The sequence below is a fragment of the Teleopsis dalmanni genome, chromosome 2 (assembly GCF_002237135.1).
Source record: "Teleopsis dalmanni isolate 2A chromosome 2, ASM223713v2, whole genome shotgun sequence".
In the NCBI taxonomy this organism is placed as follows: Eukaryota; Metazoa; Arthropoda; class Insecta; order Diptera; family Diopsidae; genus Teleopsis; species Teleopsis dalmanni.
The window spans coordinates 99,773,123-99,786,360 of record NC_051847.1 but is presented as its reverse complement, the minus strand read 5'-3'; the positions used below and the strand labels follow the sequence as shown (position 1 = coordinate 99,786,360).

Sequence of the window (13,238 nt, the reverse complement as noted above, 5' to 3'; positions counted from 1 at the left end):
TCACTGTTACAATCTGTCAAGTGTTATTCTTTGACAAATAGCAAATCTTACATACGTGCACATAATGCAGGTAAATTACATTTTGTATAAAAATATATAATTAGTATATATTAAAAATTAAAATGAATACAAAATTGTATGGAATACTAAAAATGTTGAAAATTTTAAAGTAAAACAAATTTTGCTTTTTCTCTAATTTTTAAACTTATGAAATTTTTGAATTTTGTTTGAATTTTTATTTACATATAATTTTTGACATATGATTGCAATATTTGTTGGAAGTGCCAATGCAGGTTCACATTAGTTCGCTTATTGCGTTGGTAACACTTTCTTTTTACTGGCCGATGTGTTTGGCCTTTAACAGCTACTGGTCTAAATAGAGAAAATAGTGTTGTTTTTTGCTATACTTGCGAGCCACTGAAAACGTCTATTATTTATTTATTCTATTTACTCGGATATCAATTAACAGAATAATCTTATTATAGGTATTATTAAAAGAATCGTACAAATTTCTACTGTCATAAACATATGAAATATAAAAGAAAGCGAGAGTTTTGCGAGAGTCTATTAAGCAGATAAATTTTGATAGAATTGCATCCAGTGAATACGTGAACAAATCAAAAAACAAAACATTTCAATGAAGACAATATAAAGCTAAACACGAAGTACTATGTGATATGTTATATAGATGTATAATTTATGTATTATTGCAGTTTATTTAACAGAAAATAACTAAGTTTTTTGAATAAAATTTATACACAAAAAAAAAAATTTATACATAATCGCATATAATTTTACTAAATTCTACAAAAATCAAATGGCACAATTATTCTTAAACGGATTTTATTTTGAATATGTTCACAGCACACTTGTCTGTTGTCCTTTTTAAAAGACCGCATATTTAATAAAGTTTATTTAGAAATAAAATTTCTATGTTCATCGCCCAGTAAACATTATCTGGTCTCAAGAGACTGAAATGAAGCTTAAGCTGAATATACTTAAACAAATGTGACAAAAATAAAATAAATAGCAAAATATTAAAAAGAAAATATATTGGGGATGAAGAAAAATATATTGGGGTTGAAATTATAAATTTGATTTTATTTTAACTTACAGGATATGACTATTAGGAATTTTTTATATTTTTATACAAGTTTTAAAAAAATCCTCTAAATAAGAAATATCCTCTTTCAAATGCTATTATTGAATTTTAAATATAACTCACTGCATTTACAACTATATAGAGATAGGTAAATTAATTTAAATGTAATTGTGTGTTTACTTCTTACACACATAGTTTTGATCACTCAACTATGGATGAAACCTCGAACCAATGGTACATTGGTGAAAATAATGAATTCGAAAGGTTAAGCCAAAATGGCGAAGATCACTGAAATCCAACTGGATGAATGATGATCACTGTTGTGTGAGATGCAGGTACTATAATTTTTATCGAATACCTTCTGCCAAAGAATATGCTCAATGCAAATGTAATAATTCAAAAAAATTTTTAATTTTAAAAATATTTCAATGTGTTTTCTTTTATTCAAGAAAAAATATAGAAGAAAACAATACATCCAAAAAGGTATAGTTGAAGTATTAGATATATAACTTTATTAGGATGGCGTAAAGAATTCGAAAACCCGTCCAAGTTTTATTAACAACTGAGTTATGTGCGCTCTCGTCATTATATTATACATAACATTATACATAATTTCTCAATAATTTGATAACATATTATAATAAACGCAACATATCAAATCGTTGTGATTTATATTAAACTAATATACTATTATAATTATTAATAATAACCAACCAACCAGTTATTAGAACCTTTTGATTGGAAACTATTATTTTCTTAGTACTAAATGAAGTAAAATTTCACTTTCTGACAATATCTATTTTTTCCACAAATTTTTCGAACGTGATTGAAGTTATGACTATCGCATGTACTAATACAGTAAGGACTAAACAAAAGAAATAGTCATAAATGTGGGTCGTTCTTTAACAAATGTAATGGATTTTCTTTCCATCATCTCCAATTTGACTGAATTTTTTTTATGAACTCCTTTAAAAGGAGACGTTTTACAAAACGTTTTTTGGAAAAAAATTTTTTAAAATTTTGGTTCATGGAGATATGGGTTCATGAGGTCTTGCGAATTTTCATATCAGACACTACAACCTATATGAGTTGTAGGTAGAATTGATTGCTGATGATGTTGATCTAAATGTGGAATAGATATACTTCGAACATTCTATGGCTATCAAATTAATTATATAAATTTGTCATCCTACGACATTGAAAATACCTTGAAAGTAAATACCTCAAAATACTAACTGAATCAGGTGTCGTCATACGTTAGAATTCACCGAAAGAGAATTGAACAATTATTAACTGTTTTGATTCCTAGCAACACGTTTTAAAAAATGAGGTAGAGCCAATAGTGGAATGTTATAAAAAAAGATTTATTTACAGACTAAGGAATGCTATTTGTTACTATTTTATATTTGATTGTAGTAGAGTTAAAGTTATAAATGGAGTCAGTCTACCTCGTTCCAGTGTGTATTAATTGTAACAATTAGGAAGCCGATCTTAAAAAGCTATCCGATGTTATGTTAGAGATTGGTGGTAAGAGTGTCTTGATTACTGGAGTTTATAATGCTAAAATACAAATAGAACAATGCCTTGAATTAAATCCAACTTTTCAAATAGTAGAATGTTTGTACATCGCTATGCCTACCATATAGTAGACTTAATCTTACTACACATATTAGTATATATCACCTATTTTCACGGACAACTGAAAAGTACAAAGCTCATTAGTACAGAACATATGCTTTCTATATTACAAATAAAATACATATAGAATAAATTACTTTGATACTTACATTAATAATTTTTTTACCAAAATTTTAATGGGTATGTACTGGCCATTTCCCGTTAGAAATAATTTGAGGACGATAAAAATTATTATTGCATCCATTGCTAAAATATATATCTATTTTTAACTAATAAGTCCATTTAGTACGATATGAAAAAACTTCAATATTTAATATATCTTTTATTTGTAGACATCAACTAAGAAGTAAACAATATTCTTATCTACAATGGGAATGAGCACGTGCATACGCAGCTTATAACAAAGATTACAAATCTAAAAACACAATTAGATGACTCCCCGGAATATTCAAGAAGTCCAGGATAGATTAAAGAAGGCATTCATTCAATGGTCCTTACGTTGGCAGCCCACGAAACGTTCAGGTAGAACTAGACAGATTACGTCAGATAGTCACTATGCTTGCCACATCATATTGTACTAATCATTTAGGCAGATCATTTCAATTTAGATACAGAATTCAATCTTCTTCCGAACTTGATACAGAATACTTGGAGAAAAATAATACCGAGCCGTTAAGTTAGTACAAAATAGACAATTCTCCAAGATAGAAAAAAGTTTCTCATATTAATCAGGTAGAGTAGGAAACTAAAACTTTAGAATAAATATTCCTTACCACACAAAACCCATATCCATTAAGATCTATCTGGCATTCTGCTAGAATCAGTAGAGCCCATCCTTCTTTGTGAGACCTATTAAAAACACAATAATTACTCCTAATACTGGAGCAGTATGATGATATCATTTTATCAGTCCAATTATAAGTTCAAATAGGATTAGTAATATTTAAAACACAAATAATAATCCAAATAGTGTTATATTAATTTCAAGGACAAATAATGGTATTATTTTAAATTACTATACTGACTCACTTTCGATGACTATGGTGTGATATACCTCATGTGTTTTATACTTCCATCTTTAATATTCTCTGTTAATGTATTTATCAAAGTCAAAATCAAATAAATTATACATCAAATACAAAAAATATTATAGAAAATGTTGAATAACTAATTAAAGCAATTTTAAATAGTTCCTTTAAAAAGCCATGTAAAAATTTCAGTTCACAGCTCTTGCAAAATATTTAATGTTACTTAAAAATATTTACGTTAAGACTCTTCTTTCGATGCATACAGTTAAGATTCGGCAAGTCGAATAAAAAAACTTAATAATATATATTATTCATATAATATAAAGATAGTAAAAGTTTAATAAAGGATTTATAGACCTATTTCAATTTCAGATTTAAAGTACATTGATAAATTTTGAAATTAGATATTGCAAAGACATTTGATTCCCAATACAATCAGCGAATCGTGACCACTGTTAAAATAAGCCAAGCTTTGTGTGTTATTCATCTTGCTAACAGCTGCCTTATTAACTCTCTTAAATGGGGTTGCGAATTTTTAGGTTATAGGATTCGTGTCTTCCATATCGGGGAATGCGACGAAATACATATAGACTGGACAAAATACATATATATGCTAGACTATGAAATGCTGTTTTGATTGATTTACCTATAGTATATGTAAAATATATTTATGTTGAGAGATTTGGATAAGTTCTATGTTATATTTTATGTGAAATTTAAGAATTCGCTCCAACTTTCCTAGAAAATTGATTTAGACTGATAATAAAATAATTTGGTTTGCAATGACGAGCATTTTATCTGCTTTAGGTGTGAAATCCAATCTCACCTTTGTACAAATTTGTAGAATGTATGTATAAAAGGTTTAAACACAACTAAATATTTCTGTTAAGAAGTAAATTAGATCAGATTTTGAAAAGTTTAGGAACTATGTCACCACGTTACTGCATCCTTTGAGGATTAGTGTGACAAATCCATTTTAGTTCCCATAGCAGTTAAAAATGATATTATGTCCTTTGGGGGAATGTTGTCTAATGCTATTATAAGTGCATAGGCAGTGAAGATTTTACGAATAAACTACTAGTTATTGACCTTGGGCCTCCAGTAAACTGTGGATACCGTGAAGTGTGTTTCTATAAGCAAAAGTGACTCTCTGCAGTCATTGGTATAAAGGCCATCTTGTCTTTTAGAAACCCAAAGGGATTAGTGTGGCTTTTCGAGATAACTCTGAGGATTTTAGCGCTATTGCTTAAGTGTTGAATCTCAGAGCAGAAGCTTCCCCATGATACTTGTTTTGTACTTCTGATTTCCTTATTGTAGGCGGTGAGGGCGGTGTTATAATATATTTTTAGTATTGTTAAAAACTCTCCGGAACTCAATTCTAAGCATAGCTGCGAAACGATCAGTGGTACCACAGCGGAGGGGGGAAACAAAGGTGATGCTCACATATGTCGTGGGCATTTTTCCACCCTGAAACACTTTTAGAATGACATCCGGGAATGGCTAAAGCTTTGGGACACAATTTTTCAGCCAATTTTGCATTCTGCCATCTGTCTACTTTTGTTTAGGAACTTAATCAATTTCTTTTTGAAATTAGCGTAGCTTTGATTTTATTAGCTCCATTTGATCATCAGTAAGATGTACCTCTGAATACTTTTTATGGGCAATAGCCGCTTTGCAGGCGGTGGTACGGTCCCTGTAAGATGGAGTCAGGATCTGCTGGTGTTCGATCGAGCTGGTCGACCGGCTTTTGGCATTTTGAGCTGAGGGCGTTGTGCTTCTTTGGAAAATGTGTTATTTGACCTGCATCTTTTGCTAGTGCTGGGTCTGTCGCTTTCTCCTTCGGCCGCCAGGGAGACCTTCTTATGACCTGATTTCATTTCTTCTGATTTTTGTAAGCTTGATATCATAATGTAACTGCCAATTCCACTATCAACATTTGACATGCTAATCTGATTCAGACGCTGAGTTAGCTCCACCAATGTTTTCGTGGTTCTTAGAATTCTTGACTCTGCCGCATGAGAGGTGGTAAATTAACAATAAGTAAATTAAAAACAATTAGCAAAAAACAAAGTTGCAATGAACTAAATTAATGAAATATATTTTGGACATAATTTTTAACATATTCCGCTTTGAATTTTGTAATTCAATTTATTATGGTGATATTATACAATATGTTGTTGTAATATCAAAAGTTGAACTCGGTCTTCTTAGCTTCTGAGACATTTGTATATTTGGTTGATCTGCACGAATTTATTTATCTTTAAGACAATGATTCCAATAATTAAAAACAAGACTGCGTTCACTACTGATCAACTATGCTTCTCAGTTCAAGTTTGTGATTGGGTCGCTTTAAAAGGTCTTTTTTATTATTCACCCCAAATGCCAATTGCAGAGATTATACACTATCTTCTTTAAAAATGATCAGCGTATTTCTTCATTATTTTTAATTCCAATTCTCCAATTTCTTAGAGTTAAGGGCTGTAGTATTATTGTTTAGACTAGTTCGCCTTGCGAGATTTACGAATAGCAGCATTACAGTATACCATATAATAGTATTCTGAATGAATTTTTGAGATTTATTTTGGCGGATCAAATTAATGTCATAATCATTTGAGATTAATGGTACTTCCTTTGTAGTTTGTTTACACTCAGGATTTACCGGATTAATACAGAGGTACTTGTTGAATGCGCCTGACCACTTAGAAAGAACCACGTAGAAAAAGTGTACTATATAACCATAAGTTAATTGAGATGGTTTTATGACGCGTGATAATGAGTCAGCTGAATTGTCCCTGATGCCTCTGCTAATTCAAGCTAATATCCTCGATTGTATTGATTCAAAGAAACGTTGTTGCTACATGATTCAGATTGTTTTTGACCTTTTTTATCAGTGTTGCTCCTAAAAGGGCTGAACACAGTTCTAACAGGAGACTCAAAGCATAGCAGTGAATTTATTAGTCAACCATTCATTAATTTTACTTGAACGCAAACGCGGCTCGGGTTGTAATATTTAATTCTGTTAGTTTTTAAAACTGTATAAGTTCAGATTAAACTTTAGATGCATTTCTATGTCTTGGAGTTTTTGGTTAATTTCGAATTATAATTCCCAAGAGTATCTCTCAATGGTTTCTACTGAAGAAAAATTACATACTTTTGTGTTGTTATCATTTAATGATTTGCAACCATTTTCCATCAAAGCAAGGTTGCAAGAATAAAACACTTCAGATTAGAGTTCTTGGCTTGCTACTTCAATATTTTGACTGTTTTTTTTAATGATATTTATGAGTGCTCGTTGATTGCGCAATACTCTTGATGATTCTTTATCGCGCCGAAGTTACTTTGATTAAACAGTTTTTAGGTCGTGAATTTTACCTTCAATTAATGCCCTGTTAAATATATCTAGGCATATGTTTGCCAGTATAGTTATCCTTTCATAGTATTCCGTTACGAATTAGTAAACATCTTTACTTTCAGTATTGACTTTACGTGATAGTATGGTTATTGTCTAATCTCGTCTATTGTTCAGATAGCCTTTGAATTCTGTTTTTGAAATACCGATCAGTCGTTCTGACTACTGTCACTGGCTTCAATCACTTGTTGTTGGGTAATCATTGTATCAAATTCTTTCATGAAGATACAATTTCTTAATAAGTTATCAATCCGGGGTCACCAAAATGTTAAATATGCGTTTATCTTTAATTTTCTACTAATATAAATGTTAATGTTTATACTGAGTATTTTTGATTTTGAAAGATTTTGTTAGCCTGCTTTTCGGACAATTTGAGATTCGTCTGACATTGGAAGAACTTTATCGAGAGGAAATAAAAGTTTTAGGAGATAAGTTGTGGTTTATAAAGGATATCAGATTCTTTTTATAAAGGCTAAAAATACGTTATTCAACTTGATCATTTTGTACTTACAATAACACAATATTGCATGATGCTACTATACCAGATTGAAGATTGCTTTAGCTACGATAATTTACAATAAATATTATCATATAGAACTATAAACATTTTAACAATGAAAAGTGCTGACGCCATATGTGGTCCACCACCTTGGATGTGGTTAAAAAGTGCATGTATGAATTTCCGTGGTTTTTGATAATATCTTAGATTTTGTTTATATTTATTATATTACATTTAATTTCTTTATATATTCTTATTAAAATTGCATAAACGTTTTCAATTTATATACCATATAAAAGTTATATAATATAAAAAATATCTTGACAAACGTAATATATCAGCATATATTTAACATTAATTTTGTATTAATTCCATATGATTACGAAGAAAATACAATATTGTATAGTTCGAATAGTATATATTTATATAAATGATAAAAAAAATTTTTTTTGCAGATGTCAAGCGGGTACAGGAAGATGCATTGTTGATAAGGCACACCGGAACCAATGCCAGGCTTGCCGCTTAAAAAAGTGTCTACAAATGGGAATGAACAAAGACGGTATATCAACATAACTAATATAATTACTTATAATTATTTTTGTTTATTTTTATTTATTTTTTGTTATATTGTGTTCGTTAAATTTTCTTATTAATCTTATGCGAGCTTTACAGTTTTAAAAAGTATATTAAACCCTATCTATATAATGTCTATTTGGCCTTTAATTGTTTAGAGCGTCGATGTATTTAAGGGATTTTCATTGTGGTCCTTAGTTGAATATGTATTATGATGGTATATATTTAACTTTTCATTTCATTACTTTGTGAGGTCCGTTATAACGTGTCTTTATTAATAAATTACTTGGTCAACAAGAAAATAATGGTATATAGAGCTTCCGGGATATATTAAAAATAGCATGTGGTTTTGCGCTAATATTAGTTTACTGTGCTGATCAATTCATGTAGTCTATAACCAAATTCTGAGGCAGTACCCTTGTTAAATGTTGGACTCACGAAGGTAATATGGGTTTTATAAAATTCATTTCGTGGAGCACTCTCTTGTAGTTGCTTTAAAACCTTTTGTGAAGATACTACCCCAGTAAAATAATTATATGTGCAGTACTTGAAATCTGTTTAAATCCAACAAATTTTGTTAGGGTGAATTTAGTTTATTATTTGTTTTTATGTTTAGTAGTCTAATTAAAATAATAAAAAAATTTTATTCAAATTTATTTTTGTTAAGAAAAAAATTAACTTTATTTTAAATCTTCATAGAAAATATTTATATGTGCAATTCACATTTTTTGCTAAAAACAATTAATTATTTTATGTGATTTATTTTTTTTTATTTTTCAATAAGGTAATGTGTTTCCATTATTTATTTTTTTTAACTGTATCCTAAGTGGCATTAATTCCACCAATTTTTTTAATAGTAGAAGGTCAATTTGGGCCCATTCGTCCAGTATGTCCTTTTTCAGCTCTTTAAGAGTGTCGTATTGCTTCGACTAAGCATAAATATTGGCACTAAGAATACCCCAAAGATCCTCTGTTGGATTTATGTCAGAACTCATGGCCGGCCAATCTAGCAATGGGATGCTTCTCTCTTCAAAGAATTTCTTCGTAGCACAAGAAACATGTATTGGAGCATTATCCTGTTGGAAAGTCCAATTATCTCAATGAATATTTTCAGCGAAATTTATCAGTTCGCTATCCAACAGATTTATGTATATTTCCGAATTCATTTTTGATGGTACGAAGCATATATTAGACTTTCCCTTCGAGCTAAAGGCAGTCCACACCATTAGTGAACCACCACCATGGTTGCGTTTGTTGCAATTCTGACGTGGATGACGAATATCTTTCCAATATTTATGTTGACCATCTGGACCGTCTAGATTAAACTTTTTTCCATCACTGAAAACAACTGCTTCGAACTCCTCGTCCCAAAACTTATTTTTGTCATAAAAAGCTAAACGAGCATTTTTATATCTTTGTGTAAGGCACGGTTTGGGAACTTTCGACTCATATTTCAGCTTTAAGTCTTTTCTCATAATTTGTTGCATGCGTTGCCTAGTGATAGACAAATCTAATTCATTTCTTATTTGTCTGCAACTCATCCTCTCATTGGTAGCAAGAAGCTGAATATGCCGTTTTGTTCGGTCGTTAATAGTTGGTAAGCGGCCGCCTCGCTTATAACACCATAGTTTCCGAGATTTTTTAAGAAGTTTATTATAGTATTGAGGTGTCTATAACCAGCAGCAGATATTTCGCCAATTTTCATCCCAGCACGACTCATTCCAATAATCTTTCCGCATTCTTCACTTGAAAGTTCCATCCCACGCGGCATTTTTTATCTAAACTTAATTAAAATCATAAATATTTATTAATAAATAATAAGTATTTTACTTACCAATTGTTCTTTACTCTTCAATACTTTTAAAAAAAAACTTTATAATACACTTCACAACTTTATTTCCATTTACTGTTGACACTTCGAGAAGCAAAATAATTTTGCACATATAATTATATTCTATTAAATTTGCTACCTATTGTTACTAGTTATGATAACGGTACCACAAATAATATACAAAAATAACTCCATATATGATCAAAGAAGTTAAACTCAACTACAGATTTAGCTGTATATAAAAAAAATAGTACCATTATTCTAAGAAGAGAATAACGAAAAACAAATTTTGCACATATAATTATTTTACTGGGGTATTTATTGTATTCTTCATATACATATATTTGAGAAGTATTTTTTCGTAAACAGAAAGATACAAAGAAGAAGTCAAATTATGAAACACTGTCCGTGACACTCATAGTAATATACAATGCGTGTGGTCATAAAATATGATACTAAAAACGCTAATATTATTAAGTAATATTTCTAGCTCATATTATTATTTTGATTATACATACGGTATATTAATTTCAGTTTTAAGATCAGACTTTGATTACAGCTTTTTAATTTTAATTTGAGTTTCTCAATATTTTCGTCGGGATTCATAGGCGTTTGCGAAGTTTTCACTTGATTCGTTTTCGACATTCATGCACGTCATGCATTTCTGATGGAAAAAATATTTAATATTTGTCATAGGTGCGCATTGACACCTATGAGTTTTGGCAATTCGATCTTAGCACTTCCTAGTAGAGTTTTGTTCCCAATAAATTGTAGTTTATTCACATTTGTTTCTAATTTCATAGCCCGTCGAAATTCTTCGTTTATGTTTTAAAGCTCTTGAAAATTATTATTGATATATTTTTAAGCTCCTTTAAACACCTAAGATCATTATCTATTGTACCGCTGAGGACGGTTCTTCTTGTAGCCTAATTAGTTCATACCTTTAATTAGATGTATAATAATTAGACATCAGAATTCTATAAAATTGCATATTTGTATTTTCCATCCTAGTAATGTCGAATCTCGACACAAATATGTTTAATAATGTGTAAGCATATTTTAATATTTGCATATGTTTTGCATATATTCGGCATTTTTGCATCTTGATAGATATACAATACATACATACATATTGTATTATGCCAATTATGCAACTGTTCCTTGGGTGCTCCTTCCCCGGTTTCTGAGTATACTTACCATATATATTGTTGATGATGTATATGGTTTATATAATGTATATATATTGTATATTTAATGATTTGATGTTCTGTAATTTTCCATTTCAAAGACTACATTTAACTGATAGTTTTAATATTATATATATTCAAAACATTTTACGCTGTATCATTTTCAAAATATAAGCTGTATATTTGAATTTTGCTAAAAAAATACATAAGAATGTATTTTTTTCGAATTTATTGCTTTCATATTTACTGTATATTTTTTGCCTGTACATTTTGCATATACAATTGCGCAAGATTCGAAACAAGGCTGTGGAACACTGTTAGACACAGTTTTCAAAGTTATGGAATCTTCTTCTTCTTATTTGGCACTACACTCCAGTGTGAACCTTAGCTTGCTTCTTTTTTAAAGAAGTTGCGGAGCGGGTAAAGAAGATTTCGATGCATGGTTATTGACCTTTTGATCAACCCGCAACCTATAGGACCAGATACTGTGCAAATCTGGAGATAAAACTGGTGTTTGGTAGCTAGAGAGTATCTCCTATGCTAAGTGTTATCAGATAATACTCCTGAATAAGTGTTAAAAAACCCATAGCAAAAACTTACGAAGCGAGCATTTTGTGTTACATAAACATCTTCCGCAAATCGTGATACAAACTGTATAATTTAATCGGGAATGCACGCTTCTAATAGTGATAGATGATGCTTTCCTCATGATATACAAAATATAATTTGAATTACAATTTATATATCAGCAACAATTTTTTCACAACAAAAAAAAAAAAGAAAATTCGAACATCGTCGAACTATCCTAAAGGTTTGTAATGCGATTTTAAGGATTAGCGGTTAATGAATCGTCTCAATGCTGACAGGGCAACAATAAAAAATAATGTTTTCATAGTATTACAAATATTTATATGACGATGTAGTAAATTGTATAATTTTTAATTAGAATATCTACACCAAACAACGAAACCCATTAAAAAATTATACCAAATAACATAAATTAATTAAGTGTAATTTGTATATTACTTGCAAAGTAAGAGACGTTCTTCCAATTTTTTATGTATATATATCTAAGCGTATAAATATAGAAGTACTATATTTCATCGGAAAAGTACAAATAGTACAAATAGTTATTTAACTTGTATTAAAAACGACATTTTTCGTACAAATTTACATTAGTTTATAAAATAATTGATTATAGTTTATAAATAATTATAAAAATGTTAATCAATAGTTAATCTAGAAAGTTTATTAGGACTATAATAATTTTCATTTTAATTTCTGTAATCTAATAACTTTTCTCGTAAGGCTTTTAAAAATTAATGGAAAAATCTATGTAAGAGGAATAGTTTTATTATTATCTAAACTTTTGATCTTGGTTCCTCCATTTGAACTACACACCTTGACATTGTTTTAAATTAGTTTTCAAAACCAAAATTTGCTAAGTAATTGTTTATAATATCTTTGTAAACACGTGACTTTAAACACATGCTGTGATTTACACACAACGATGCATTTGTTCTATTGTTGTCGAGAACGTAACACTTTTATAATTGTTTTATATGAAGTACTTTTTTGGTTTTCAAAGGAATAGTAAAAACTCATCACATTATTTAACACCTTATTTAAATTACTACTTTCAATAAAAGTATTTCATGCAACAATATTATTAATAATGTTTAGCTGTACAAAACGAACGCCAGCCGCGTAATACGGCGACAATAAGGCCTGAAACTCTGCGGGATATGGAGCATGGGCGAGCGTTACGAGAAGCAGCGGTGGCTGTTGGTGTGTTTGGGTAAGTTTGCAAACGTGTCTATCGTATCTAAATGTACATTCATTTAATCAATAATTACAGACCTCCCATACTTCTATCACCAACATGCTACGCTCCTGGCTTACTTCCAACATCAAGTAATACAATTAAATTTATTTTTTTTTATGTATTAATACATTTATTTTAGATCTGAC

General features: G+C 29.9%; 1 protein-coding gene across 1 annotated transcript in view; it reads left to right on the top strand.

Moving 5' to 3' along the window:
• The window catches only part of LOC119675172 (photoreceptor-specific nuclear receptor-like), a 24,129-nt gene that overhangs the window by 10,202 nt on the left and 689 nt on the right, over positions 1 to 13,238 (top strand). The window contains exons 2-4 of the mRNA XM_038086361.1: positions 8,132 to 8,235; positions 12,951 to 13,065; positions 13,126 to 13,181. Of these exons, the coding sequence (XP_037942289.1) occupies positions 8,132 to 8,235; positions 12,951 to 13,065; positions 13,126 to 13,181 (275 nt within the window). The remainder of the gene's footprint in view (positions 1 to 8,131; positions 8,236 to 12,950; positions 13,066 to 13,125; positions 13,182 to 13,238) is intronic.